We start from the raw sequence: 27,187 nt of genomic DNA, 5'->3' as shown, positions 1-27,187 counted from the left end.
CGAGCAGGAATTTTACCCAGCGATCGCAGCACGGAGCTGGAATGAGATTTGTCCCAAGTGGCAGCCCCTTACACGCCAGGTTGCGTAGGGTGGACGATTAGCAAAACATCCATCGGCAGCTGAGCATGGGATCAGAGGGGGAGGCCGGGAGGATGGGGAGGGAGGGAGGAGGGAGCCACTTACATGGTAATGTTTCTGCACGGTTCTTTTGGATCATTATGCAGAGCTGTAGCACCAGTTGAGGGGCGCTCTCGAGGAAAGTTTCCAGGAGGCGCAACATATTTACGTCTGCATATTCGTACATCATAGCCCAGTAGAAACGCCGCTGGTGTTCCTTCCGCCTCTGGCTCTGGATCCCTAGGTACATAGTTCGGATATACCTGCAGGAAACAGGAGGAAAAGCTGAGTGTGAGACTTTGGCACGCATCAAAACCTGAGGAAGATGGGGCTGTGGGCCAGTTGTTTGGGAAGAGGGAGGCTGTCTGGGGGAAAGAGGATCTGGGGTAGATACAGGTGTCTACACAGCTCTAAAACTATCTCCTGCAAGCTCTGAGGACTACTTTTGCTTTGCAAGAGTGGGAAACCTTTGACTTGCACCACCCAAATGTGAAGCGTGGGGGTTAGGAAATGCTCATGAAACGTTTGCACAAGAAAACAACTCCCTCACTTTGTTTTCATGATGAGGAGAGGCTACTTGACAAATGCTGGTCATGACACTTGGCGGTGGCTTGACAGATCATCTAAGCCCCTTCAGCACTGTAATAAGGAACTTCCCTGACAGACCCCAGAGATTTGACCCTATTTCATCACAGGTGGAGCAATGAGACACCACCTTCACCTTCAGCACATGTGTGATCCACAAATGCAAAAGGCTGCAGCTTGCCACTGGTCAGCTCTTGAGACTTTGGGCAATATTGGACTGGAAGGAGGTGTCTCATGCACGGACAGGTACTGCTCTATTGCCTCTGCTTCCATATCAGGTGTGCGAGGAGACCTGCAAACCTCACCCTGCGGACACAAATTCCCTTCAGGCAACCTTTGGCCAACCTTTGTAAATGGAGGCGATCTGGTCAGAGTAGCACAAGGTGCCCAGATGTCACAGGACTCACAACATTTAAGAAAGGAAGCATCTCCTGACAGGGTCCTTTCTGATGCTTGCTGATATTAATGATTTAATATTGGGTCTTTTTCCTTCTCATCCTGAGTGGTGGCTGTAACCTTGTGCTCTGAAATTTGGGATGGGAATCATTTCACCTAACGCCACCCCTGAAGTTGGTCATCTGAGCTAGTCAATGGATAGAAATGTCCCCTCCTGGGACCGTTCATCTGTCCCACCTCAGATGCCAGCATGACGGGGAGATGAAGTGCCTTCTGAAGGCTCTGGGAGGGGCTCGCAGCACAAACTGGGGTTTCGCCAAAATGATTAGATCATTCCTTGCCACTCGAGGCGAGATTGCACAGCAAGGAAGAGCAGGAGGAAAGGACATAAGCCTCGACAGCCTCTGCATCTCCAAATTACACCCAGGGACACGGAGATGGAAGAGAAGCGAAGGTAGCTCTGCAATCCCTGCCCTTTCTCAAGCACCCCGTCCTTCCTTCCCGTTCGCAGTTCACAAGCACGGAAGACGAAAAATCCCGAAAGAAGACACAAGGACACAGAAAATGACGCAGGGAAGCCACCAGATGGGGCTCGACGCTCGAGAAAATGCTACGCCAGTCACATACGACACTGGTGACACTGGTGTGACATCCCCAGCAGAGCCCGAGTGGGGTGGAAATGCCCGTGGACCACCTGCTCTCCCATGGACACCTCCTCCCACTCCCCCACATGCCCAAGGCCACCGCCTGTACTCGGCATTTCCCTGAAAGACCCCAGCCCCAGAAGCTGCAGGATAACACAGGAATCCTGCCTTCCCTTCACACGTGCAAGAAATTAAATAAATGTAGTTTAGCAGGAAAGGCAAAGTTGGGGAGAGCGAGTTGTAATGGCTCAAGGAGAAAGCAGAGAAAAGGAGCATGCAGCTGGTTGTTATAATATCAGCAACACAGGGCCACCGAAAACCAAGGTGGTGGTGCCCATAAGGTGCTGCCCATGGGAAAAGACAGTATCACCTCTGCCAAACTCTTTCCAGAGAGATATTCACCAAATCTGTCCTGTAGTCTTGCATGGCCTCCCCTTCCCAGGAGCTCCCATTCCTGCTTGTATATGAAAACTAAACTCCTCTTCTGAAGTTTAAGCCACTAATTTCTCATCATCCCAGCTATGGACAAATAGAAGAATTTATTCATTTTCAGCCTGCAGCAGTCTTTTACCTGGTTGCGGCTAGTTACCATGTAAACCCTCAGTCATCTTTTCTCCAGACTAAAAAAAAACCCCAGTTTCTTTCAGTCCCTTCTCACAGCTCACATTTGTTAGACCTCTACTCTTGCACATTGCTGATCCCACCAGCTGTCTCCAGTTTTTGGTTATTTTTAAGACTGCCTTTACTTTTCTGAGCCCTCCAGGTTGGCAGAACCAAACTATAACAACGGCACTGAGTCACTCAAAAAGATTAAGAAGAAACTAACAGAAGGGACACCACATCCTGCAATGATTTCTCCTTGATCTCTAGGGATTCACCACCATCCACACAGTTTAAGCATGAATGTTTCTCACTGGCCACAGTGAGAGGACATGCCACCTATTCATGGAGGCAGCATGCATAAAAGGACATAAAAATGCATTGGATAAATGTAATGCCCTGATCCTGTCTCCATCAACGGCCAGAACAACAGCAATGACAGCAACACCAAATTCTCTTGGCTGTTGAGCCCACAGCCTTTTGCAAAGGTCAACTGTGTTATGCCCCTTCCATAGATGAGGAAACTGAGCCATGGAGCACCAAAAGGGCTCTCCCAAAGTCTTCTGGCATCAGAAGCCAGATCTTTTAGTGCTGTCCCCAGCCTCTAAACACCACAACACAAAGCCATGAGTGGAGTACCACTCTGCGTGCTGCTGATCCTCTACCCAGGGTACACATACTTCCTTGACACTGTAAAGCCCAGACCTGCCCAATCTGATCTGTACTGGAAGACCAAGAAGGACAAAATCTGTCCCTATCCAACTGCCCACGGGACTGTGACCTCGGGATTCCATTGGCATACTTTTGGCCAGCAAAAGGTCACAGCCACCCAAATGAACAGCACCTGAGCAAAACAGCTCCAAGGAAATGAACTCAGAAATGAGAGTCCCTTTGCACTCTCTTTTCAGTCCATGCGAAAATATGGTGCTCTCTCTTTAGCATCCTTCAGAGCCAAATCTGAAAAATGGAGGAAAGAGGGGAGTGAAAACCCATCCTCCTTGATGCCAGTCGATTGTGAGTTTTTAGCAGGGAAAGTGAGAGGGTAACTGGGAAAAGCAGTGTTTCTACCTGGTAGGCTTTCAACAACTAATAAATACCTGTCTAATTAATAGATACAAAATTTCACTCAGCTGTAACATTGGTAAAGCTTAACCCTTTTTCTGAACACAAATATACAGCACAGGTGTAAGCAGTTTTATTCCAGTATATCTGTTTCTTCTTTGTGGTATTTTATTTACTTGTTTGAAGGCTTTTTCCTACCTTAACTAGCACTGCTTAAGTGTAGACAAACTCTGAGGAAAAAAAAAAAAATCAATGTCATTTCACCTGAAATTTGTTGTTCTCGGTCAAGCTGGTAGCAAACAGGATTCTATAATTAGACTTTCAAATCCATATTCAGGCCTGATCTTCAATCTTTAGCAACACGATGCTTCCTCTTATGTCAGTGAAAGCCATTCACTGCTCCGTGCTTTTGAAAATCAGGCTAATTTATTTATTTAAGAGCTTAATTTTGGATACAGGAGCCTAACTTCGGCCTTTTTATTTTTTGAATGCTTGCTATTTTTGTATACAAGTGTGTGTATTTGTGTGCATGTATGTATTTTTAGTTCTAAGTCCCATCATGGCTTCAAGAGATAGAACTAATTTGGGTTGGGAGGGGGATTTGGGGTGATTTTCTTTAAATGCACAAAGGCTTGGCTGTCCCCTCCATTCTGGCGGGGTTCCCAGAATTCCTGTTGGTATAATTACCCTCACGCTTATTTACTACGTATGTCGCAGTAGCACACAAACTGTGCGGGGCGAAGTCACTGCTGTCCCTGTGCCAAAATGTGTTTTTAAGGAGCCAAAGCCATCGGCTCCATAAATATGGTCAAATAACTTTTGGAGAGAGCCCCAGGATGCCACCAGGAAGGAGAAGAGAAGATGTTCCTACTGTAAAAAAAAAACCCCACCCTAAGTGCTATGGAAAAAGATGCTTCATGTGGATGACAGAGGCTGCTCAGCAGTCTCAGCAAGGACTGTAGCAGAAATGTCCAGAGATAGGATTATGGAGTCAGAAGCTCTGTCTATATCATTAAACAAAGCAGACCAAAGACCAGCCTTTGTCCTTGGCCAGCTGGCATGACTTGACTCCACGTGGCTACGTCCATACTAGTTGGCCTTGGTCAAAATTGCCAGAGACTGTGCTGACAATATAACAGGGTGAACTATTACAGGATCATGCCTGTGCCTTGGCACCGTTCGATTTACAGAGGTGGCTCTGAATATCACCAGCAGAAAGCGTAGGATGATGCCTCAGACAACAGGCTGGTTTGAAACGAAGAGGATGCTGATGTGTAAGAAGGTTGCAGGAGCACAGAAAGACACGTCAGCACAGGCTTTGGGCTATGTTTTGAGGCAAGAAGAGTCCTGATGGCCTGTACCACACAACCATGAGCTGATCAAGGTCAGGAATCTCAGACTGTATCTACAATAGTCAACAAAGGGCAGGGGCCTGATCACTTTTCCCAAGGCCAATCGGCCCAGACTGACTACAGAAATGAACTCTTTCATCCTCCAAAACCAGGTAGCTGCCTTCATACTCAGTATTGGGAATGATCCCTGGCCTCTATGGAGCCCTGAACCCTGCCCAGGTTATGATTACTTGGAAGAGGGCTAGCAAGCCTTGACCAATCTAGTGATTATGCTAACTATTTAGCGGCATGATGAAGTTACAGTGCCCAAGAGCAGGCCTTGGAATTGCCTAGTTTGCTAGTATAGCTATATGGAAAGATGGAAAGGAATAGAATTTGAGGTACTCAGTCCACTCCCAACAAATCCAGGTTGGGAAAGTCTTCTTGACCAAGCACAGCCAAGCCTCCTACTGCTTTCAGAGAAGCAAACCCTGGCTTGAAAAATGGGAGAGCACGCTTGAGAAGTTAGAAACAGAACTCTAGGGAGAGCAGGAGCTTAGAAAATTAACTCTGCTGAGTAGGTTGCAACTTATACCTGCGGCACCTTACATGCCCTTTTGGATGAGTAAGATTTATGAAGACCAGGAGGGCAACAGGTACAACACTGTTCCCAGCATCTCATTAACTTCCTCCACCTTTCTTTGGACAACCCTACTTCTCCATAGCAGTATAGTTATATCCCAGATGTCATGGTAGCAACGCACACCATATGGATGGACACCATCTCCCTCACCATCCCGTGGCACCAACCTTCTCCCTGGTGCTCACTCCTGGAAGAAGAGGGGTGGGATGGGGCGAGTTATTCAGCTGATGGCTTACCCTCCTGCCATCTCCTCTGCAGGCACTCCTGCTAAGTCTTGCAAGGGGCCATTATCCCTATGCACTAGAGGGTGTTTACAGTTTAAAAGCCCACTCCTTGGAAGGGAGGAAATGAGGACATGTGTAACTGCTCGGCTGGAAGGCTTGCAGCAGAGGCTGCCTGAACGTACCCTTAAAATGAGGTTATGTAAGGCCAGATCTCAGCTGGAGCGAGCTGGCATCCACAGGGCTCTAGCAATTTACACCAGCTGCGGCTTTGGCCCGCTTTTTTAATTTTAATGAATTACTTTCATTCTAACAGATATAAAAGGAATATAAGATGCAGCGCTCAAGCAACAGGGGAGCATGAAAGTAAAATGCTGTCTATTAAAAAAATCAAAATCAAACTTACAGTTGCCATCACAATTAACGTGCTCAATATCAACATTTGTTAGCAATTTTTTTCTTTGTTATAGTGTTGCAAGTTAGAGATAAGGATTCACAGATGGATAATTATTGTTCCTAGTTCGAGTATCAAAGTAGTAACTGTGGGGCCCCATCCAGGTGCTTTGTCTGGCTGCTTCCACAACATCAAACTCCTCCAGAAAAAGGGGCTGCATCCAAACTGCCTCTAGGGAGTGGTTCCTGGCCTGGGCTAATCCTTGAAGGGTGTGCAGGACTTATTTACACCACTGCTAGTTGTGTTGGGCCAAAACTATGCTGGGGACCATTGCTAAACTGGGAAAGATCACTTGCCACCTCAAAAGTGAGAAAGGGCACCTTAATTCTTCTCATAGGACTAAGCAAGCAGTGCACAAACCCTTCCTTTAACCCAGCATCCTCACAGGTCATCCCAGTGACATATGACTAAATCTCTCATCATTTTGATGGCCTTCACCAGGGCCCTGATTTTCTAAATCAGGATTCTGAGAGTTTTCTGAAATCTTGCCACTTTTGGCATTTCTTCATATGGTTTATACCTAAGAATGAATAAAATGCAACAAGAAGTGTGTTCATCAAGTGGTTCAGTCCTTCTGCCTTGCATTTCTGCCCTCTTCTATCCAGTTAACATGCTTCAGTGTATAACTACCCCTTATCTAGTTAATTGCTTCTATCAGCTCCTATAAAACAACTAATAATCTCCATTCCATGCCTTGTCTTGCTTATTGGAGGAGAATGTTGCTGAACACACTTAAAAAGCTTAAATGCGTGGCATGACATCATCTGTGAGTTGTGTAGACCAGTAGGTCACAGAGGACACTGTCTTTCTTTGGACACAGAGTTTATTGTCATCTTGGTGCTGAACCTGGAACTCCAATACGAGACTTTATCCACCTCCTCACTTACCACAACATCACTGTGATCCAGCATCAGGCTTAGGAGTCACTCACAACAAGATTACACAACAGTGATTTCATCAAGGTGAGAAAATTGGATTACTTGGCCTGTCCTAACATTTTTGTGTTAAACTGTACTGCAGTTTACTGCATCAATCCCTTTTCATGTTTTCTAGCATCCAGATGTTCCTGTTGGCTCATTATTTCCTTATCCCTGCTTGAAAACTTCTCTGTGGGTGAGAGTCTCAAAAGCATTAGCCAAGATCTGTTCCCTTTAAAGCCAAAGGGTCAAGTCAAGTCAAACTTTCTGAATAGCCCTAATTCATAGGCATGATAGCCACCAGTTCAGGGAAAATACTGGTCTTTATGTGAAATCAAAACCCTATTATTTAAATGCATGTATTTGAGAGGGGGCAATACTTGAACATCCATTTGTATTACAACATTTTGCTTTTTGTGAAATACTACTTGCAGCTGAAATATCTACTAGAAAGAATGATAGCGCCAGTCTTCTGCTGTGCAGGAGAAACTGTAAGAATTTTGTATTCTAAGCCAATTTAAAGCTGTTTTAAAGCACAGATGGCTTTATGATACACCAACCACGAAAGAGGCATCTGATTTATAAAACTACATTGGGGAGGATCATATCATAGAATGATAGAATAATTCAGGTTGGAAGGGACCTCTAGAGGTCTCTGGACCAAGCCTCTCCTCCAGGTGGGGATAACTTTGAAGTTAGAGGAGGTTGGTCATGGCCTTGCGCAGTTGAGTTTTGAAAATCTCTGAGGATGAAGACTCAACAACCTCTCTGGGCAACCTGTTCCAGCACTTAACCACAATCATTGCAGAAATGATTTTCAGCCCAAGATCATTTTCACTATTTAAAGAAAGTCTACAAATCAACCCCTCCTTGAAAAGAGTCAATTCCATCAAATAGTTGGAGAGAGACAATAAAATCATGATGCTGCAGGAGTTTTAGGATCTGATTCCCATAGCTTTGATGTTTGCAGGCTGATTTAACTTGTGGGTGATAATTTGGGGGCTCTGATACACAAAACAGGGAGCTGTGATTGATAATTTCAGAGTAATGTTTCCAGCTCCTCTGAAGTTATTGCTTTGGTTGCAATGCCAGCCGAATGGGATATATACCTATATCACCTCCTCTGGGGCATCGTTCATGGTCTTTGTACAATTCCCTTTTTACTGATGGTTTAAGCAGATATTTGGGACTGCAAGACCACATGGCAGAGCTGCAGGTGTGCATTTCATCCTGCTGCAGATACTGGGGTCATAACCTCCAGCAGATGCATGGGACAGAAAACTGGGGCAAGGACATCACTGCAGCTAAAGCTGCAGAGGCCAAAAACGCGTGAGATGCCCGTACCCGTGTTGCTCAATCTGGGGGGTGTTTCTGGGATTCATCTTTGTGACTTTTGTCCTTTCCTAGCTGCAGAGTATTTTTCTCTGACTCACAGACTGAAAGATCACAACCAGAAGAGAAACAAATCATAAGAAAGTGCCTGCCCTAAACAGCCCTGCTTTCTGGCACTAATTTTCAAATTTTCCCAAATCCAGGCTGTTACCGAAATATCCATGCTTAGCCAGAGCGTGGCCAGTGCTTCTTTATTCGTAAAAAGAGTCATGAATGTGTCATTGGCATATTCATTACAAGCCCAATTTTGCAAGCAGCTCTGCCCAGCCAGCCTCTCCTTGCCTGCGTCCCCATGGGCTGTGGGGTTCCCCTGGATACCCAGGTCGCAGTATCCCGATTTCCAGATCTTTGCTTGCTAAATCAATACAGCATCAGAGAATAGCTTTGTAGCGGGAGCTACTCCAGTTTCGACCCAGGCTGGTAGAAATCATGTTTATGTTTTTACTTGTCAATTATTTTGTGAGGTGTAGAGTCCTAAACCAGAAAAAAATCCCAAAGACCTCCTCAGCACCAGGGTATGAATGGCCTTTTTTGATTTTAATGTGGGAAGCATCTCCATGCTGCGTAAAGGAGCAGGCAGGGTAGCAGGGGCTGCTGGAGAGGGTATCGAAGTGATGAGTGCTGTGGAGACATGTCACAGCATCTATCACACGTGGGATGGTCTCGCATCCTAGAAGAGCCAAATGCCCTCTTTTATCACAGATTCCCCCCCCCCAAATTACTTATGAATACATAAGCCCCAGTCCCTTTCCTATTTTACACATACTTATGTACTTAAAGTATACTCCGACACCTAGTGCTATCGCCTCCGGCAAAGCCTTCTGTTTTAAATCAAAGCTGTTAAATAGCTTTACACAGAAAGAAAGAAGTTGAACTCAGACTGAATTTTTGCTTCAAGTGTGTTTGAGCTAATCGGATTTAATGTCAGGGCTCTCCGTTTGGAAATAAAACTGGTCCCCATCCAGCAAGCCCTACAGGAACGGATGAAGCTGAAGACCTTGAAAATGAGCAGAGGTCTTTCGACTGACTTTTCTAGGCTCCAAGTGAGGGAAGTTTCAGGCCAAATCCAGAGAAATGCCTGAGGTCTCCCAAAATGTGAGTGTTCAAGGGCATGATGCTACAGGGACACATGGGAATAGTCACCTTGCCCTTTCTGTAGGATGGGCCACATTGCAGTATTTAACTGGGATGGTCTTGAGAGGTGCTTTGGCATCACATGGACTCTCCAGAGCCACACGATATCTCAGGAGAGGAGAAGTTTGCCTTGTTCCAGGAGGCCAGTCAAAGACACGGACACATCTTCATCTCCTCATGGGTTCTTGGAAGTCTCCAAGATCCCTTGGTGGATGATGCAGAGGGGAAGAGGGGAAAGCAATGGCTTTGCTAGCAGTGAGTTCCCTGGAGATGGAGACACATTGTGGTCATTTTCTTTTCTAAGGGTTTTCTACTTCTTGAGTGATTTAACAAACCAATTTGGAGTAGCAGGTCCAAAGATCTGAACTGAGACAGATGGTTGCCTGGGGTCTAAACCCTCAAAAACTGATGTGGGACCCAGAGCCAAAGAGGAACATGACTGGGAGCTGGTTCCCTCACTCAGAGGGAAACATTTCCTCTTCCCAGGCTCTGGCTGCTGGGGAAGGGGGGTCATGTCTGCTGCTGGGAGATCAGGGAACTGGTATGGATTCTAGGACAACATTCACTGAGTTTACAGTATTTACTCTTTCCCTGGCCATCAAGGTCACTGATGCTGAAGCAGGACCTGAAATCACTAGAGAAGACTTTTCCGTACAGCAAAGTCTCTCCTAAGCCCACAGATGGTCGCTTTGTAGAGCTGAGGACGTGGATGTTCCTGTTAACAGCATGCCAGAAAAATGCCAGCCAGAAGCAGTTTAGGGGGAGAGGACTCTGCTTAGGAAAAGGGGTGCTGATTCTCAAGGACCTGGTGAGGCTGAAAAAAACCCTGCCTGCTGTAGAGCTGCCAGGGTTACAGCTGTAGGCTTGCTGCTGGCTGCAGCATGCTCTCCCTGCCACTTGCATCCCCTTCCTGGCACATGCCACCGCAGAGCAAAGCACCAGGGCTCCCCGGGGCCAGCAAATCCTCCGGGTGCTGCTCAGCAGCCATTGGGAACGCTGGAGTCCACCCCAGCCTTGAAAGGGACTGTCACAGACCTGGGACTCTACATTCAGCAGCATGTCACTGGCTAGTCTGTGCCGCAGGGGTCAAAGGCATCCTTGGAGCAAGCTCCCGATGCGGCGGCTTTGCACGAGGGTTGAGACTGTCGCCTTCGTTTTGCCATCCATTTGAGAAGAAGGAGCTAAAAATTGGGTGAGCGCCTGTGAAATCCTGGAAGAATGGCCTCAGATCCCGGCTATTTTTAGTTTCACAGAAGCTGCGCATACATTAGCAAGGGCCTGCCTTCCTCTCTGAGAAATCACACGGAGTCCTCCCAGCCTGCCAAGAAAGAGTTTAACCCTTGTCATCTCGCTGCAGTCAGCCCCATCCAGCTGCACCTTGATATGGACACTGATGGGGACCAGAAAAGGGGGTAGAAAGGTCTTCATGGCCATTTTGGCTCTAGCCAGGTGGAGGAAGAACTGGGGAGTGTCTTTGCCCCATGGCCCTTATATCATTATATCTGGTGGGAGGAGCAGGGATCTTTGGTATCATCTGGGGACTGGAAGGGAACTCCAGCACAGAAATGGCATCTGACTCCTGTTACCACATGGAAACAACCACGCTACGGGCTGAGAGGGGCAGGAAGGAGTTCAGAGCATTTGCAGGTCCCAAGAGTTGATGCCTCCACTCCAATGACCTGTCACGATGGCCAAGCTGGATGCCATTCATGGACCGCCACGTATCACCTTCAATGCGCCCACCATGAGGTGCTTAATCTTAATCTGCAACCTTCTAGCCATGCAGTCTCCTGGGAAACATGACCTCATCACCACACAGGCTCCTCAGATGCTTGGCATTGCATCTCCTTCCTCCCACTGGCTGTGTCTCCACTGGTCCAGACACATCATGCCAGGAAAACCATTGCTTGGACCCATAAAGGGCCCATAAATGGGATGAGGCCAGGGACAGGGCATGAGATCACAAGCTCACTGAAACGCATGATGCCTTTCAACACACTATTAACAGAAAATAATTGCAACTGTTTGTTTCCATGCTGCTTCCTTCATGGAAGGATGAAAAGCAATGCCTGCGCAAAGTGCACACAAGTGCGCGCAGACAATCTCTGCAGTTCACACCCACAGTGCATGTCAGCTCCGCTGCCCGTGCACTTTAACATTTTCCAGCTCTTTAATATTTATTACCTCTGCTGCTTTGTATTACTCATCAGCTATTCCTGGCCAGAGGAAATGTACTGGCGGGTTCTGAAGCGTGTACGTACTCTGTTCTTTAAGGGGGCTATAAGTACAACAGCAGTCTTGCAAACATGCACACGCTGCACTGCATTTGGGCATCACAGTCTCCTGGGGCTTTTGAGGCATTGGGTACAAGAGAATAAAACAAGCCTAGCCATCCCCTCACGCTGGCTTTTCAAAGGCCACAAGGATGTAGTAAGCCATCAGGAGAGGAGACACGGCATTTTTGGAAGGTATAGGAGCCCTTACCTCAGTGTATTTGTGCTGATCCCTGCAGAAACACCCCTTTCCCCCTCAGCATGCTTAGGAAGTCCACATGAGCTTCCTTCCCTGCTTTACTTGCAGTTATTTTCCAAGTCTCCTCCCAGCCCCGTGATTAACCACCAGCCTGCCAGCAGCTTTACCTATTTGCAGTATTTCTTCCAGCTGCTGGGGGCTCAGGGGCTCCCAGTAAGGATATAATACAGCGAAGCAAGTCAAGCTATGCAGAAGCCTATGGGTGGCTGCACTTGCAGCTGTTTCATTTAATAGGTAACTCCTAATTAAGACTGACTCTAAATAACACGACAAAGAGGACTACATTCTAGTGGTCATGGTCAGGAGAAGAAACAGGCCAGGTACAGCATTAGCCAGTATTACAATAATTTTTCTTTTTTCCTCTTCTCGTACGAATGTAAAAGGAGCTTTCTGCTTGGAGCTTAATAAAAGTGGAGCCACCTGACCACGTCCTCGCTCCACCACCCTCCAGGTGCAGCTGAGTCTTCTCGTGCCGGCAGACAGTTTATCCAAGTGACACAAATGCAGTCACAGGAGCTTTCTACCAGTGAACAGCACCTGGGCTGCGAGGTACGGGATCCTGCAGCCCAGCCCAAGGGACTGATGTTCATGCACAGTTAGATGCAGAAATGGAGGCAGAGAGGTTAAGTGACTGTCCCCTAGCTAGCAGGGGAAATCATCAGGGAGGTTGGCGTTTTTTAATTCGGGAGGTCCTTGTCTCCCCGTCTGTGCTGGATGGGCTCCTTTTCTCCTTTTGGAAGTGCAAGGTGCGTGTCTCAAACAAAAGAATATGAAGCCCTTCGTTTTCACACACGTCCTTTCGACCTCCTGCTACTCAAAATGCTTCCCCAGCCCAATCGAATGCCTCCTGCATGCCTGATACAGCCAATGCAGCTGTCCTGCACTGCGCGGAGGATGTTTGCATTAACATTGACTATTGTAAATGCTTGGACCAGATATATCCCAGAAGCACCAATAAATTGCTGAACGCATTGATCTAGACGTGACTCAGGAGTCGCCACTGAATAATCTCTTTAGGCACCTTCCTCTCGCTGAGCCTGGGCAAAGTTTCTGCTCTCATCAGCAAAGTAGTAGAGGTCTCTTCCATCTTGCACTTCTCCAGGGGAAGGCCAGCTTAAATGACACGTGGGGGCTATTGATTTCTGTAATGAATGAATGGATTTTCCCCTCCTGCGCTCACACCCCCTCCCTCTCCTGTGGAATAATTCAGAGCCTCTGTCATTTACTGCCCAAATGTCTCTCCGAAGTGCAAACATGCAACCTTTCCCTGCTGGAATTGCACGCTGTCTCCAAAGTCCTGGCCTTGGCTCCTCTTTCTCCTGCCTCCTCTGATCTTGGAGAGCGTTGCCTCGTGGAGGGACGATTAACCTTGTGCAGCGAGGCAGGGATCCCAGGCAATGCAGAACGTGAAAGTTTTCCTCCCAAGAAAGAACGTGTGTGGCCAGAGCAGTTGGGTAAGCTTAGGCTGCTTGTCAGATGCTGCAGAATTGGCTGGGAAAGGTGGTGCATCTGCCTGTTGGGATGGGCCTGGAAGAGATTCCTGCACTCCAGGGATCTGCTCTTAAAGAGGAGCAGAGCAGATGATGTGGTCGTTGAGGAGCTGAAGGAAATACAGCTGGGGGTTTTTGCAGTTTTGGGTTGAAGCAAAAAACCCCTCCCATACACTAGAGTCAGCTGAGAAGCAAAGGGATGTCCTCTTTTGGCTACAAGGAGTCTCCCTGCTAGCCCAAAATGTCCTTTTTCCCTGTCTCCCCCGGCTCCTCCCTAGGTAACCCCCTCCCACCTTCTGCTTCTCCCCAGCCAGGTCTCCATAGCTTAACTGAAGTGCCACAGCAGATCTCCTGCTTTTGAAACCCTGCTCTTCCCATTGCCCCACGTTCAGGTGACCTGTCCTCCCTGCAACCTGCTGCCCAGCTACTGTCTGCCACAGCTTAGGGGAATTGCTCTGCAGCTAAGGGACGTGCCAGCTGCCTGTGCACATGTTCAAAAGAACCCTTTTGCAGGCACGGTCCCCAGATGCAGCCTGACACTGTTAGCCTTCCTGCCCCTGCAAGTCCTGCCTTGCCCTTCACAGGAGTTAGGACCTCAGATATCATGGGACATAGCATATTCTGGAGGATAGGACCCTGCTGGAGGGTAGAAAGGCCCTGCAGAGGGACCTGGCCAGGCTGGACCGATGGGCCGAGGCCAGCTGTATGAGTTTTAACAAGGCCAAGTGCCGGGTCCTGCACTTCGGGCACAACAACCCCATGCAGCGCTGCAGGCTTGGGGAAGAGTGGCTGGAAAGCTGCCTGGCCGAAAAGGACCTGGGGGTGCTGGTCGACAGCGGCTGAACATAAGCCAGCAGTGTGCCCAGGTGGCCAAGAAGGCCAACAGCATCCTGGCTTGTATCAGGAATAGTGTGGCCAGCAGGAGCAGGGCAGGGATTGTCCCCCTGTACTCGGCACTGGGGAGGCCGCACCTGGAATGCTGTGTCCAGTTTTGGGCCCCTCACTACAAGAAGGACATTGGGGTGCTGGAGCGTGTCCAGAGAAGGGCAGCGGAGCTGGGGAAGGGTCTGGAGCACAGGGCTGATGGGGAGTGGCTGAGGGAGCTGGGGGTGTTCAGCCTGGAGAAGAGGAGGCTGAGGGGAGAACTTATTGCTCTCTACAACTACCTGACAGGAGGGTGTAGCGAGGTGGGGGTTGGTCTCTTCTCCCAAGTAGTTAGCGATAGGATGAGAGGAAATGGGCTTAAGCTGCGCCAGGGGAGGTTTAGGTTGGATATTAGTAAAAACTTCTTTACAGAAAGGGTGGTCAAGCATTGGAACAGGCTGCCCAGAGAGGTGGGGGAGTCCCCAGCCCTGGAAGTGTTCAAAAAACAGGCAGATGTGGCACTCTGGGACATGGTTTAGTCTAGTCTACCCTTGATTGGTTTAGTGTGGACTTGGTAGTGTAGGTTAATGGTTGGACTGGGTGATCTTAAAGGTCTTTTCCAACCTAAACGATTCTATGATTCTATGATTCTGTATGTTGCCTCCTATATTTGCAGAAAAGATATTGGAGAGACCTGCCATCAGCAACCAGTTTGAACAGGCTCTGAGAGATGTCCTGCCCATAAATCTGAGATCGCAGAGCTCAGCCTCCCACCTGCCACCTTAGGGAGCTGGGATTTGACATAACCCCTCCATTACAAACTCTGAATCTGACTTGCATTGCCCTTTGCCTCCAAAGTTAAGCCCTGAATGGTTAAAAAGTTGCAGCTGACTCTAAGCATCTCAGCCCAGGATGTAAGTCCCTCAAATCCTAGTCTTCAGGTATTTGAGTCACCTAAATAGGTAAGCTATGGCAGGCAGACCCAGGAGGGCCCGTCCAACACCAGTGACAGGTCTAGGCCAGCAAAAGGTTCATAATTTCCTCTTACATCCTCCCTTGCCTCCAACACACCATCCCACATATTGGCCCAGACACCCAACTAGGAACAGTCCCTATGTCCTCTCCTGACACCCAGGAGAGTGTCCAGGTGGGTTCAGACCCTTTCTTGTAGGTTCAAACCCCTTCTTGTAAGTTCAAACCCCTTCTTGTGGGTTCAAACCCCTTCTTGTGGGTTCAGACTGCTTCTTGTGGGTTCAAATCTGTTCTTTGCTATATGTGAAGGAAGGACTTGACCTTGGCCATTGAACATCACAGGTGAACACATTAACCACTCCGACCCAACCGAGGAGACAAAGCTCTCAGATTCCTGTGTTGGGGCTGCTGTGCAGAATATCAAACACTTAAACATCTCCTGAGACATGGCAGTGTGTCAGGAAGACTCTTGCCTGCCGGCTTGAAGGGTGGCCCAAAGAGGGTAACGCCAAGGCTTGATTCCCTGCAGCTGGAAACGCTTCCTCAGCCACATGGGGTGGCCGGGTGCCAGCGGGCTGGGTTACAAACATGGTCTCATGTGGACACCCTGTTGGAAAGAGGCTTGTCTCCAGGCTATGGAGAGAACTAAGACTCCATCCCCCACCCCTGCCTGCATGCCCTGCCTCTTCAGGTGACAGCTAAAAGCGGGACACCGATCCTATGCCTTTTAAGATAGCTTTGTGAATGAAACCTTTTTCCCTTGCTTTCCTCACACAACCTTTTCCTCTTGGCTGTAAGGAATATTTTGTGTCAGATGTTTCCCCTTCCAATACCTCCAAGCCTCTGGGGTGGCCCTAGATGCAGTAGGAGTTTGCTCCAGTTGTTTGCAGCTTTTTGTTGAAGCTCAAGTTCATGTGTCTAAAAATCTTTTCTGGAGCCACAGAAGTAGACCCAAGTCTGCTTGAATGGGATTTTCTTTCTTCCTTCAGCTGTCCAAAAGTGGGAAAGCTAATTTAAACTCATCATCTTGGTTCCATCTTTTATCAACAGAGAGAAAGAGAGAGATTTCCAGAAAGCTATTCATCCCCTCCCAAGATAAGTGTCTACAACACCTCCTACAGATTTCCTGTCTCCTTCTCTTGACTGCGGAAGGGTCCAGAAAACTAGCTGAGATCTGATGGCTGATACCAGATGTCTCCCATCTCCTTGGCATAAATTTCCTATCAGATGCCTCTCACCTCCTTGCCATCATTTTGATATGCCATTTTGAGGACTCACTTGTACTGGATGCACATTCTTCCCCATGGAAAAGACTTGGAGACTGGGACAGTGCCACGGACTGTGCTAACAGGTAAGAAAGGATTTTCCTGTGGGAAGTAAAGTTCTCACTGAAATTGAATGCATTCCCATCTGACAGCTGGAGTAGGAGCTCCCAGAGCTGGCTGGGATATTTTTTCTTCCAGCCATCTCTTAATTTGGTCTTCTTTTTCCTTGTGGAGAAAATACACAGCCTTGGGAAGATGACACATGCCATGAATAGCTCTCATCTAGAACAGACCCTGTCCCATAGCTTCCATGTCCTTCCCCATCCAGAGGAGTAGTCTTGCCTTCCAATGAAAGTCTCCATGAAGGACAATCCCATGCATAATCCCCCAGCTGGCTTCTCCAAGGCATCCCTGAAGTAGCTGGAGACCAGGGGCAAGACTCATAGGCATCTGGGACCATCTGATACCCTCTGAAAAGAGAGTATCAAAGATATCCACAGAATGCTGGCAGGTAGGATACAAGGCATGCAGAAGACCTGTGCCCTTCTAGACCCACAGCCGAGGGTGCACTGGGAGACCCACAGCATCTTGAAAGGTGCTGGGTGCCTGGTTTGGACAACTGAATGGAGCTCTTGGGTCTCAGCCCAGAGGGGGGATCTCTACAACACCACCCACCAAGCCAAGCAGGCCAACTCCACCCTGCCACAGACAAGAAAGCAGGCTCTGCTCCTCTCTGTGTTATTCATTTCTCCATCTACACTTTGCCCATGGGAAGCCACCCAGTTTATTTGCATCATGCCTGGAGATCTTCCCCTTCCCTGTCCCCTGCTGTCCCCTGCATGCACTGGCTGGAAGGAACCCTCACTGTGAGGCTGACAGCAGAGTCTGCACATCCCTGCAAGCCACAACTACTGAGACCCTCTGTCCTTGCACCCTCCAGGGCTGCTAGTCCTCCTGTCACCAGCTATGCCCTTTGACAAAGATGTCACTGTTCAGTGCTTAGAAAAGAGAAGCAGCATACAAAGGAGGTTTGGGAGCTCGCTTGGTAGGTTTGTAGGCAGCAGAGAGTGGTACATGGGCAGAATACATCTCTCTGAACAGCTTTGTTTGTTAAGGCAGAAAACAGAGGAGGTTGGGAAGCATGAGGGAGCAGGGTAGCAGTCACGCAGTAGAGCCAAGACACGGTTCACAAAGCCTTTGCTCCGGTGTTGAATCAGCTCTATGGGTTAAGTGCAACCCCTTTCATTTTTTTCCTTAGGACTAGTGATCAGTTCTGTAGGAAGCCAAATCTAATTCACATTAGTCATTCACAAGTGGTTATTCAACTCTTGCATCTCATCAACTCTATATTAAAGTTATTCATAAATAGATCCTGTTTTCCTTTGCCATTCAGCCAGTCCTTCTGGCCACTATTTTAGAGATAACTTTATTCTAGCAAGGCGTAAAGTAACTTGTCCCTGGCTGCATTGTGGAGTTGGGAGACCTGGGCACAGAACCCAGGAGTCCTGGCTCCTAGGTATCATTGTTATTTACATTATAGCAATATTAAAAGGCTTCTGCTGGATCACAGGTTTGGATCAGAGATCAGAGTTTGATTGTACTGAGTCCGGTTCATACAAATAGTAAGAGACAGTTCTTGCCCTAAAGAATTTACAATCTAAACTGACAAGGACAGAAACACAGCAAAGGAAAGGATGTGTTATTAACAGCAGGGGACTGAGGCATTGAGAGACGCAATAAATCGCCTGCGGTCACAGAGGGAGCTTGTGGAAGAGCCAAAAACCTGACCCTTGATTTCCCACCGATGCTGTCTTGTCTCAGCCGTCAGGGAAGGTGCACACCGGGAATCTGGGGGAGGCAGGAACTTCATTGATGGTTCAGGTGAGGCCAAGACCAAAAAACCACAGCCCAGCACAAATGCATTCTTACCCCTGCCCCATCCTTATTAGTGCAGGACCATGAGGAAGGAGAAAAGCCCCCTCTGACACCACCACGCCTGGTGTCATCGTCATCCCCTGTCAACTGGCTTTGGTTCATCCAGACAGGTCACCTCCAAGCCCTGTTAGCGGGGTCAGGGCTGAGGCTGATAAACCCCTCCAGGTACATCTATAGACTGGCAAGAAAGGAAGGTGAAGCTAAAATCACTTTTCCTGAGGGGAAACCTGACCGAAAGGGTAGGTTTCAGGGGACACCCGCCTGAAAGAGTGACTCTCAGCAAGTTCACTATGTTGGGCACAACACTGTGCTAAGACTCTGGTGAGACTCGTTGATCATTTCTGAGTCTTGTCAGGACATCTCGAAGCATGATGAGATTATCCCACCTCCCACAGGTTACGTGTCTGTGCACACATGCCCTACAACACTCCATGTCTACATATGTGTGAGAAAGCATGTGAGGACAAATAAATTTACTCTGTCTACTTAAGCAGAGGCTACTACTTCTTTTTGGAGATTTGGCCTCTGACATCAATTCCTTTTCCTTTAGCCTACCAAAGACTTTGACTCTCAGGGATGGATTTGAACCATAGCAGTGATGCAACGGAGGTTTATACTGAACAACTATTTGGTGGAACCCCCAAATGTGAAGAGTTTAAGATTAGGTATAGAAGGATTTGGTTTTAGATTATAAGCACCAGTAAATTCAGGTTTTTGCCTTCTCACATTCAGCTGTGTCTCATTTAGCTACTCGTTGTCAATCTGATCAGTTTTGGCCCCAAAGTGACCCTGACTCTCTAAATGTCCACAAAACTGTAATGGTCAGATCTGCAGGGGAGAAAGCAGCAAGAAAGAAGCATGGTGGGGTTGAGATTTGGACTCTTCAGAAGTGACAAACACCAATAAAAATGGCAACCAAAAAGAAAAAAAAAGTGGTTTTAGCAGTTAAAGCTGGGTTTTAACAAAAATAAATGTCAAGTCCTACCGAGACAACTTTGAATTTCAGTTGCTGAGCCACACTGCATAGGAGGGGAAACAGAAACAGAGAAATAGGTAGGACTGTATCTGTACCCCTCATGACTGTGCCCCAGCATCCCTGGCCCATACTACATATTTTGTGGTCATTACATTGGTTTCTATTCCAAAGCCATAATCATCAGGGGTTTAGCCCTCAGACAAGCATAGCTATAACGTAGGAAAACAGGGTAATTTGCCCATGGTCATGCGCAGCAAAACCCCATATTTCTGAGATCACCCTGCCTCCATTTGGTCATAGCTTCATCCTGTTGTGTAACTGTTTTTCTTACCTCGCTGCCCTAGAATCCATGCTGGATTTGAAAATGTTATGATATCAATAAAAAGCTTACTGCTGTGGGTGCTCTAAACATCTGCATGTAAGCCTTCGTACGCAGCCACGGCAACGGGGAATTCAAATGATCTGTCTCATTTCATCTTCTCCTTGCAGCATGCCATCGCTGGAGCAAACATTCCCATGAATTATTCGTGTCAAATCATAGAGTCCCTGCATGCTCCCGAGTGCAAACAAGCACTTTCTTTACGCGATGTTTATGGAGCAGAAGCATTAGGTGAGGAACGAGCAGTTTTAGGACTCGTGTCATTTATTGGGCCAAGAAAAGGAATTGTTTTTTACACTGAGCTTTGTTCCAGTCTCTAGGGCCTCATATAAAGTAATTAACTAAACATTTCAGGGTCCTTCTCCTGCCCTGAAGCCAACAGGCAGAATCTGGCCACGTCCATGCTATCGAACCCCCTGAGCCTTCAAACCAGGGTGGGCACATCCAGTGCCTGCAGGGAATGGGATGAGCAGGGCGGCTCCAGACAGCAGGGCAGCTACACCATAGCTGCAAACTCGCAGTGTGCTCTCATAAACCAGGAAGGGTAGGATGTAATAACGCCTTATGTCGATTTACTGTAAACATTTAATATTGTCAGTCTTCTCCCATGGGAAAGCATCTCTGGCTCTGTGAGCTTAAGCCAGTCTGAGACAGCTGTTGCCTCTACACAGCCTTAGTCTTGCACAGGATCCTGTCCCAGGGCACTGACAGCCTGCTCATTCCTGGACAGTCCCCTAAAGAAGGGTAAAGCCTTCAGGACAGGACCCCAGAATTCATTACTTGGCTCTAATTTTCTTCACAACATGGACTGCTTATTTATGCATCACAGTCCTGATGCATCCCAGCGTTGAAAAACATCACCCCGGCTCCAGCAGACTTTGTGTCTGAGCTAGAGCCCTTGCAAGGCTTTGCAATCTGCCCCCCTCCCTCGCCCTTGCCTTCAACCACCCTCAGTGAAAGTTAATTTAGGATGCCAACCTTCAAGTGAAAAATGGTGTTCGTTTCAGAAGCACCAGACTGAGGGCAGCTGTCCATGCACAGAGGCAGTCGCAAGGAAGGGGCAATCCTTGCTTTTAGGAATATCAAGGACAAGTGCCCAGGAGGCAAAGTCGTGCCTGAAGCTCCCACTGTTACATTAATCAGAGATCTTCTTGGTGATTGCCACAGCACCATCCCCACCAGCGTCATCGCAATAAAACAAAAAGCAATCCAAGTTATGGTAACGCCGCTTTTCTGCACGTTCCGGGTTGCTCTCAATCAAGCTGTGTTACAAGCACGTTCCCTAATAATAGGACTCCACCACAATGGTGTCACCAAAGCCTGGCAATGCCACTCAAGAGCCCATGACCTTAAATAATGTATTTTCCTTCACAGCTGTGAAAACTGCAGTGCCTTCGCCCATTCTGTTGAATAATGGGAGTGTTTCTGCAAGCTTGCCATGGTAATTTAAAATCAATTTTACTTTCGTTTCCCATTATAACTTTTGCTATAGGAAATTAACGCTTTAGTAAATCACATGATGTCTGCAAAAACAACAGAGCATTAAATGGTAGCACTGCAAGGTTTGGTTGGTTTGCAATGAAAAAAACAATGGATATATGTATTATAATTTAAATATGTGCTTTTGTAGCACATCAGCTATGAGAAACACAGGGAATATAGGTGAATCTGGAATTGACCACGACATCGGCTCAGTGATGGAGAGGAACATGCCCAGCCATTTATGAACAAAAAGTACCCTTTGAGGTATCTTCCTGAATTCAGGGGATATTGTAGAAAAGAAATGATTGTACAACTGGGACTTTTCACACCTTAGCTATCACTTTTAATAACTTTCATTTGATGTTTTGTAGGAACAGTATGGCTATGTCCATGCCAGAAAACTCAGCAGCGCATGAGAATGTGGAAAAGGGCTGAAGCCTGACTGTCCACCCTTAAATTGTTAGCATCGTCCTGGCACAGCTTTGCGCTAGGAGAATTAGCCTTCTCCCAGACAATTCCCAGGCATGGATAAGGAATGAGCCGAAGCCAGGGACCATTTACAGTAAAATGTCCAGAGTATTGCCACATCATTTTGGTGGCTGAGAGATTTGATCATGTGAATGTGAGCAGACCATGCAGGTCAATCTCAAGCTCAGACAATAGTCACTGGCACTGATTACTTCCATGGTTTAAACATAGCCACAAAATTTGGGCTTTGGGTCCCATGTTTTACCTATTTTTCACTTGAAAGCCAACATACAACTCCTTTTTAAAAGGTGTGAGGTTTATCATAAGGAAACTCCATGGATGGCTCCAAAAGACCTTTCTCCCATAAAAACGCATGGGGGGTGGAAACATATCTTTGGGTTGAAAATCAACTTCTCTTTCAATCTTCCAGGTGGTTATATGATAAGGTGATCAGAGACTGGTGAGAGATGATATTGTGTCCACCTAGATGGATTTAAAACCCCATTAAAATCACTCTGGTGTACTTTCTACTCAATAGAGGTCTAGTGAAGCAATGCACGTAACTTTCTTTTTTCAGTTCACTGGCGGAACCAAAGAAGAAACTAAAAGAGAGGTGATGCAGGAGGCAGCAGTGAGAGCAGATCCTCACAGGGTAGCCCATGGTGGTTAAGGGCTGTAGTTCAGGTCCCTGCTCAAAATCAGATTGATGTGGCAGGGGTGGACACAAGCCTGCTGGGAGCATGAGCAGATCTGAGCTTGTCCCCAAAGGAGATTGTGCCCAGCCTGCACATGTAGGTCGGGTAATGGGGCTCTTGGAGGGCAGGTGCCACCTGCACTTACGTACCCTTTGGAGAAGCCAGAATGGCCAAAGCATCACCCTGTTGTGTGCATGATGGTTGCCAGGCCCATAACCAGGGGGTTAATGGGTGGAGGTGATAAATAAAGTTTACTTCACCCTGTTGCCCTGCAAATCATGTTGGATATGATCTGAACCCAAGTCTTCTGCTGGCTGCCAGTTGGCTTCACCAACTGATTACAAGGTATGGTGGAGGACCCTATTTATCCTGCTGCATTGGGGAATGATGCTCAAACCCTGTGGTGATGCAGGCATGAAAGCCAGAACTGTATACGCCATGGCAGATCAACTGCTCCAGCAGTCCCAGAGTTATGGGGCTGGTTTTCTCCCTGTTTTCCCACTGGTGAGCAGAAATTGCAGAATGGTTACCGCCAGCCCTTTCCATGACCATCACTTCAATAAAAACATGCTAAAAAGAAGAATAACTTAAAAAATTCATCTGTCTCTGAGTTCCCCCATTTAAATTGCTACAGCCATTCAAAAGCGACGTGTTTCATGCTGTCCAAACCTCCAGATTACCCAGCCCAGCTCTTTAAATGCACAGGACAAAAGAAAAAAAAAAAAAAAAAAAAAAAAAGGCGTTCGGCTGGGCCTTCATCTGCTCTCCTGATGATGCCTGCTTTCAGCCCTTCCTGTCAGCAGTCCCTCCTACCATCAGAGGAATCAAAGGTGAAACCGGCTCCAACATGACAAATAACAAAAGCGCCGTCTCCTCGCTCCCGAGCCACGAGTCATTAGGAAGTTCCTGCTTCTCCCCCAGTTGCGCGTTAATGAGTGGAGGGAGAGCCAGGGATGGTTTTGCTCTGTATTTGAGAGCCAGCTCAGGAGATGAAACCTGCCGTTCAGAGGCTTTCACAGGAAAAACGCTCCCCTCCCAGGCTCTAAAAATCTTCATCAAAACTGGTGTGCACAGGCAGGCACAGCCTGATGCAAAGGAGGGAGGAGGGCTGGGGATGGATGGCTCCTGCAGAGCCTCCTTGCAGAAAGCCTCTCTGATCGGCCCGTGTGTCGCCCCTCATTTTCTTGGAGGCATTTCATAACTGGCAGCGTGAATTTTAAGTGTAAGATGACTTTGGGATTAACACCAAGGGTGCACAGTGCGATCAGTGAATGGACAAGCCAGGGTGGACGTTTAGCGCAGACTTAACAAGAACCTCCTCAATGGTATGGAGACCCTGGCTGGGACAGGAGATCTGGTTTGCCTTCCTCAGCTTGGCAGCATTTGTAAAACAGGGGCAAGAAAGTAAAATTGTGACAGATGGGACAGAAAGGCTTTGTCTACACCTGCAAAACTGCCTTCTACCTCTTGGTCCCCCTCTTCCCGTACATGCTAGGGTATGGGAGACACACCCCATCCCCATATGGACATGCTTAGCTACTTCAGGAGATGGGATATGGGGCCAAAGACCATCTTGGACCCAAAATAAAACCCTTCCCATGAAAGCTTTCCCAAGACCAGTGTTTTCCCCACCCAAAACAGTTGCTTGTGACAAATGGGCATCTTCCTTCAGGGGAGAGTATGCAGCTTCACTGTAAAATGCCTTCCTTGTCTTAATGAGTATTTTGCCCAGACGTAGACATTCAGGGCCCCTCACCCCTGCCATGTCAGTCGGTGAAAGCACAACTATACGCTAAGAGGTCTGGGCTCCGTAAAGCCTCTTGGGAGCTAGCAGGGTGTCTCGTAGGCTGCCCAGCATACAGTAAGTCCTGGGGGGATTACTCATGCGATGCCACACCACTACAAAGTTGCACGGGCAGGCACGTGGAGAAGGAAGTGCAGTAAAAAATAAAACCTTCCTTGCCCCATCCTCTATCATCCCAAATCAGCGAGAGGCTGCCTGTGCCTGGGGTGCAACGTCCAAGACAATCACGGCTGACAGTGCCTTCGAGGGATGCTGTCAAAGAGTTTTAGGCTCACCGTTCACTGAGGGAAAGATTTCATGACCGACTTCATGGGAATGAGACCCTTTGCAGACACGCTGGGAGTACAACCTGTAGCTGGTGTGGCTTAACCTCTGGTTCCCACAGCCTGACACTACTGCAGGATGGTACCACCACCCTTGAAAGGTGAGGGTTGGGTCAAAGAGGCAGTAGGAGAGGCTGGAGGAGGAGTCAGGCAAGGATGAGGAAGTCTGTGAGGAAAGCTCTTATCAGGTGGGTGATGGCAATGCTGCGGTGCAGCCAGCCCTGGTGAAATGGGGCGATGCCCTTGGCTCCTCCTTCTGGTCCATGTTTTTCTAGCGGTTTGGGTACTGCAGGTCACCAGCTTGACATGAGACGTTGGCAGGGCCTTGGGGTTTGCGGTGAATGGATGTGCAGTGCATGCTCAGGGCATCAGGTTATTCGTGTCTCCAACATCAGATGTCTGATGTCAACCAGGCTTCCTCTGCAGCCGAGGAAGAGCAAGGGGCAGCTGCAGAGGGTGACATCTCAGGAAACCAGCCTCCTGCACTGAGTCGTCCTCTGGAGGAACCCCTCTCTTGGACGGAGAGCGGGAGGATGAGGTGGTACGCAAAACTCATGAGCAGAGGAGCAGGAATGGCTGTCAGTGCTTCCGATGGCTGCAGGGGATGGGGTTCCTTCCAGGTGGCAGCCAGGGACTCATTACCCACATGTCCATCCATGCTGGTAATGCGCAGTGCCCTTTATATTCAACAGGAACAAAAAGCTGTGGTTTTTTACAGTGAGAGCCATCTGATGTGTTTCAGAGCTCTGCTTTAGGCTAAGATGAATTATGAGTTCAATTACATACTGTATACCTCATTTGGAAATATCTCCATTGCCAAAGTACCAAGTCAGGTGAGGTGAATCCCATCCTTCTGGTCCAACCATTCTCCTATTTAGAAATCATCTACATATTCGCCATTTTCTGACACTAGACTGTTGCCCCACTTTCATCTTTCCAGGGATCTTGCCCACAAGTCTCTTTATGTAATGACTCTGGAATGAATTTTTAAACAGTTTTGATTTTTTTTTTTAAATTTATGAGCACCACGCAGGACTATATATCCCACAGAAAAATATATAATGAATAAATAAACCACAAACACATATACATACCCTTAAACATAGATATAGGTTCATATATATGTACAAACCTACATGCGTATGTATCTATGGCTTATTTATTCATTATAGGCATATATACGTGTGTATATACATATACATAGAGGTATATGGCATAAATAAACAAATGAATAAAAATCTGATTGATGACCTATATATCTATATGAATAAACAGTATGTGTGTGTATATGTCATATATATGACTATATACATGGCTTATTTATTCATTTATACATCTATACAAACAATGTCCTGCTGGTGGAGTAGGTCAAACCAGGAACTGCTGTCTGATGTAAATATGGGAAATCAGCTTTGAGGTCAAGCAGGAATAGATAAATGAGTATTTTGAAGATTTTGTGTAAAAGACCTTTGGAATGATTTGGGAATGCATTTTTTAGAAACCTAGGAAATGTCACTTCCTGGCAAAACTGTTCTTCGTGGTTGTATTTCGCTTTTTAAACTTCACATTCAGTGTATGGCATCTATAGTGCTGGGTGGGATGACCCATCACCATGTAATGTATTATCATGGCAAAAAGCTATTTCAAAATAATATAAAATAAAATAAAATAAAATAAAAGGCAGCTGTAACAATACAGATTGAATCAGGCTTTGGAAAGGCGAAGGATCCCTCACCGGTGATCCAAGGAAGCAGCTAGGTCCTAGTATCCCTTGTTGCAGCTGAAGACAAGGAGAAAAGTTGCTTTATTGGGTTCCTGCTCCACATGGAGGCATCAAGAGACCGTGGCCAAGCTCTCGCTGTCCTTCCTCCGCCCCCCCCCACTCTCCGAGGCGTTACATGAGCTGAACTTCGCTCACCACCTGGCACCTCTTTCAGTCCTTCCATGACTCCCCTGCCTTTCTCTGGTTTCCCTCCTGAGCTGCAGACGGCGGGTCTGGACAGAGCATCTCCGGAGCCACCGCAGCAATGCTGGCAGCAGAGATCATATCGCTGCTCCTGGCTGCTCGGGATGGATGGAGGAGCCTGTCCTGCCGTGGCTGTGAGATGGGGACCGGCGCTTGGCCACCCCATCCCTGCATCTCTGAGCTGCATCCCCTTCGTCACAAATCCCATCTCCCAGGCTTTGTTCTGGGAGGTATGACTTTATATCTGATCTACAAATGACTGTGGAAATGACTCATTTGATTATATACATACACACACGCATCCCAGCCCAATATAGTTAACGGAATCTCTTTCATATTAATTCACGAATCAAATCTAAGCTCAGACGCAGATCTGGCAAACTCGGTGGTTGCGGAGATGTTCGCCTCCTCTTGCCCCTGCCCTGGGATTTAGTTCAGCTTTTGATAAGCTCAAGGATAGCTGGCCAGAGGGGCTAATTTATCAACGCCTTGATGTCTGGTAAGGGAGGAAAGCAGACACAGAGCGCAGCCCTGGGCCGA

At 47.5% G+C, this 27,187-nt stretch overlaps 1 protein-coding gene across 2 annotated transcripts in view; it reads right to left on the bottom strand.

Annotated features, from left to right (window-relative positions):
• XKR6 (XK related 6) overlaps nucleotides 1-27,187 on the bottom strand; it is a 191,933-nt gene that overhangs the window by 21,223 nt on the left and 143,523 nt on the right. For both annotated transcript variants that reach the window (XM_075707960.1, XM_075707961.1), the window contains one exon: nucleotides 184-380. In XM_075707960.1, the coding sequence (XP_075564075.1) occupies nucleotides 184-380 (197 nt within the window). The remainder of the gene's footprint in view (nucleotides 1-183; nucleotides 381-27,187) is intronic.

This window comes from Pelecanus crispus, chromosome 3 (assembly GCF_030463565.1).
Source record: "Pelecanus crispus isolate bPelCri1 chromosome 3, bPelCri1.pri, whole genome shotgun sequence".
Lineage (NCBI taxonomy): Eukaryota > Metazoa > Chordata > Aves > Pelecaniformes > Pelecanidae > Pelecanus > Pelecanus crispus.
The sequence above is the reverse complement of the archived record's forward strand: the minus strand, read 5'-3'. Positions and strand labels throughout refer to the sequence as shown.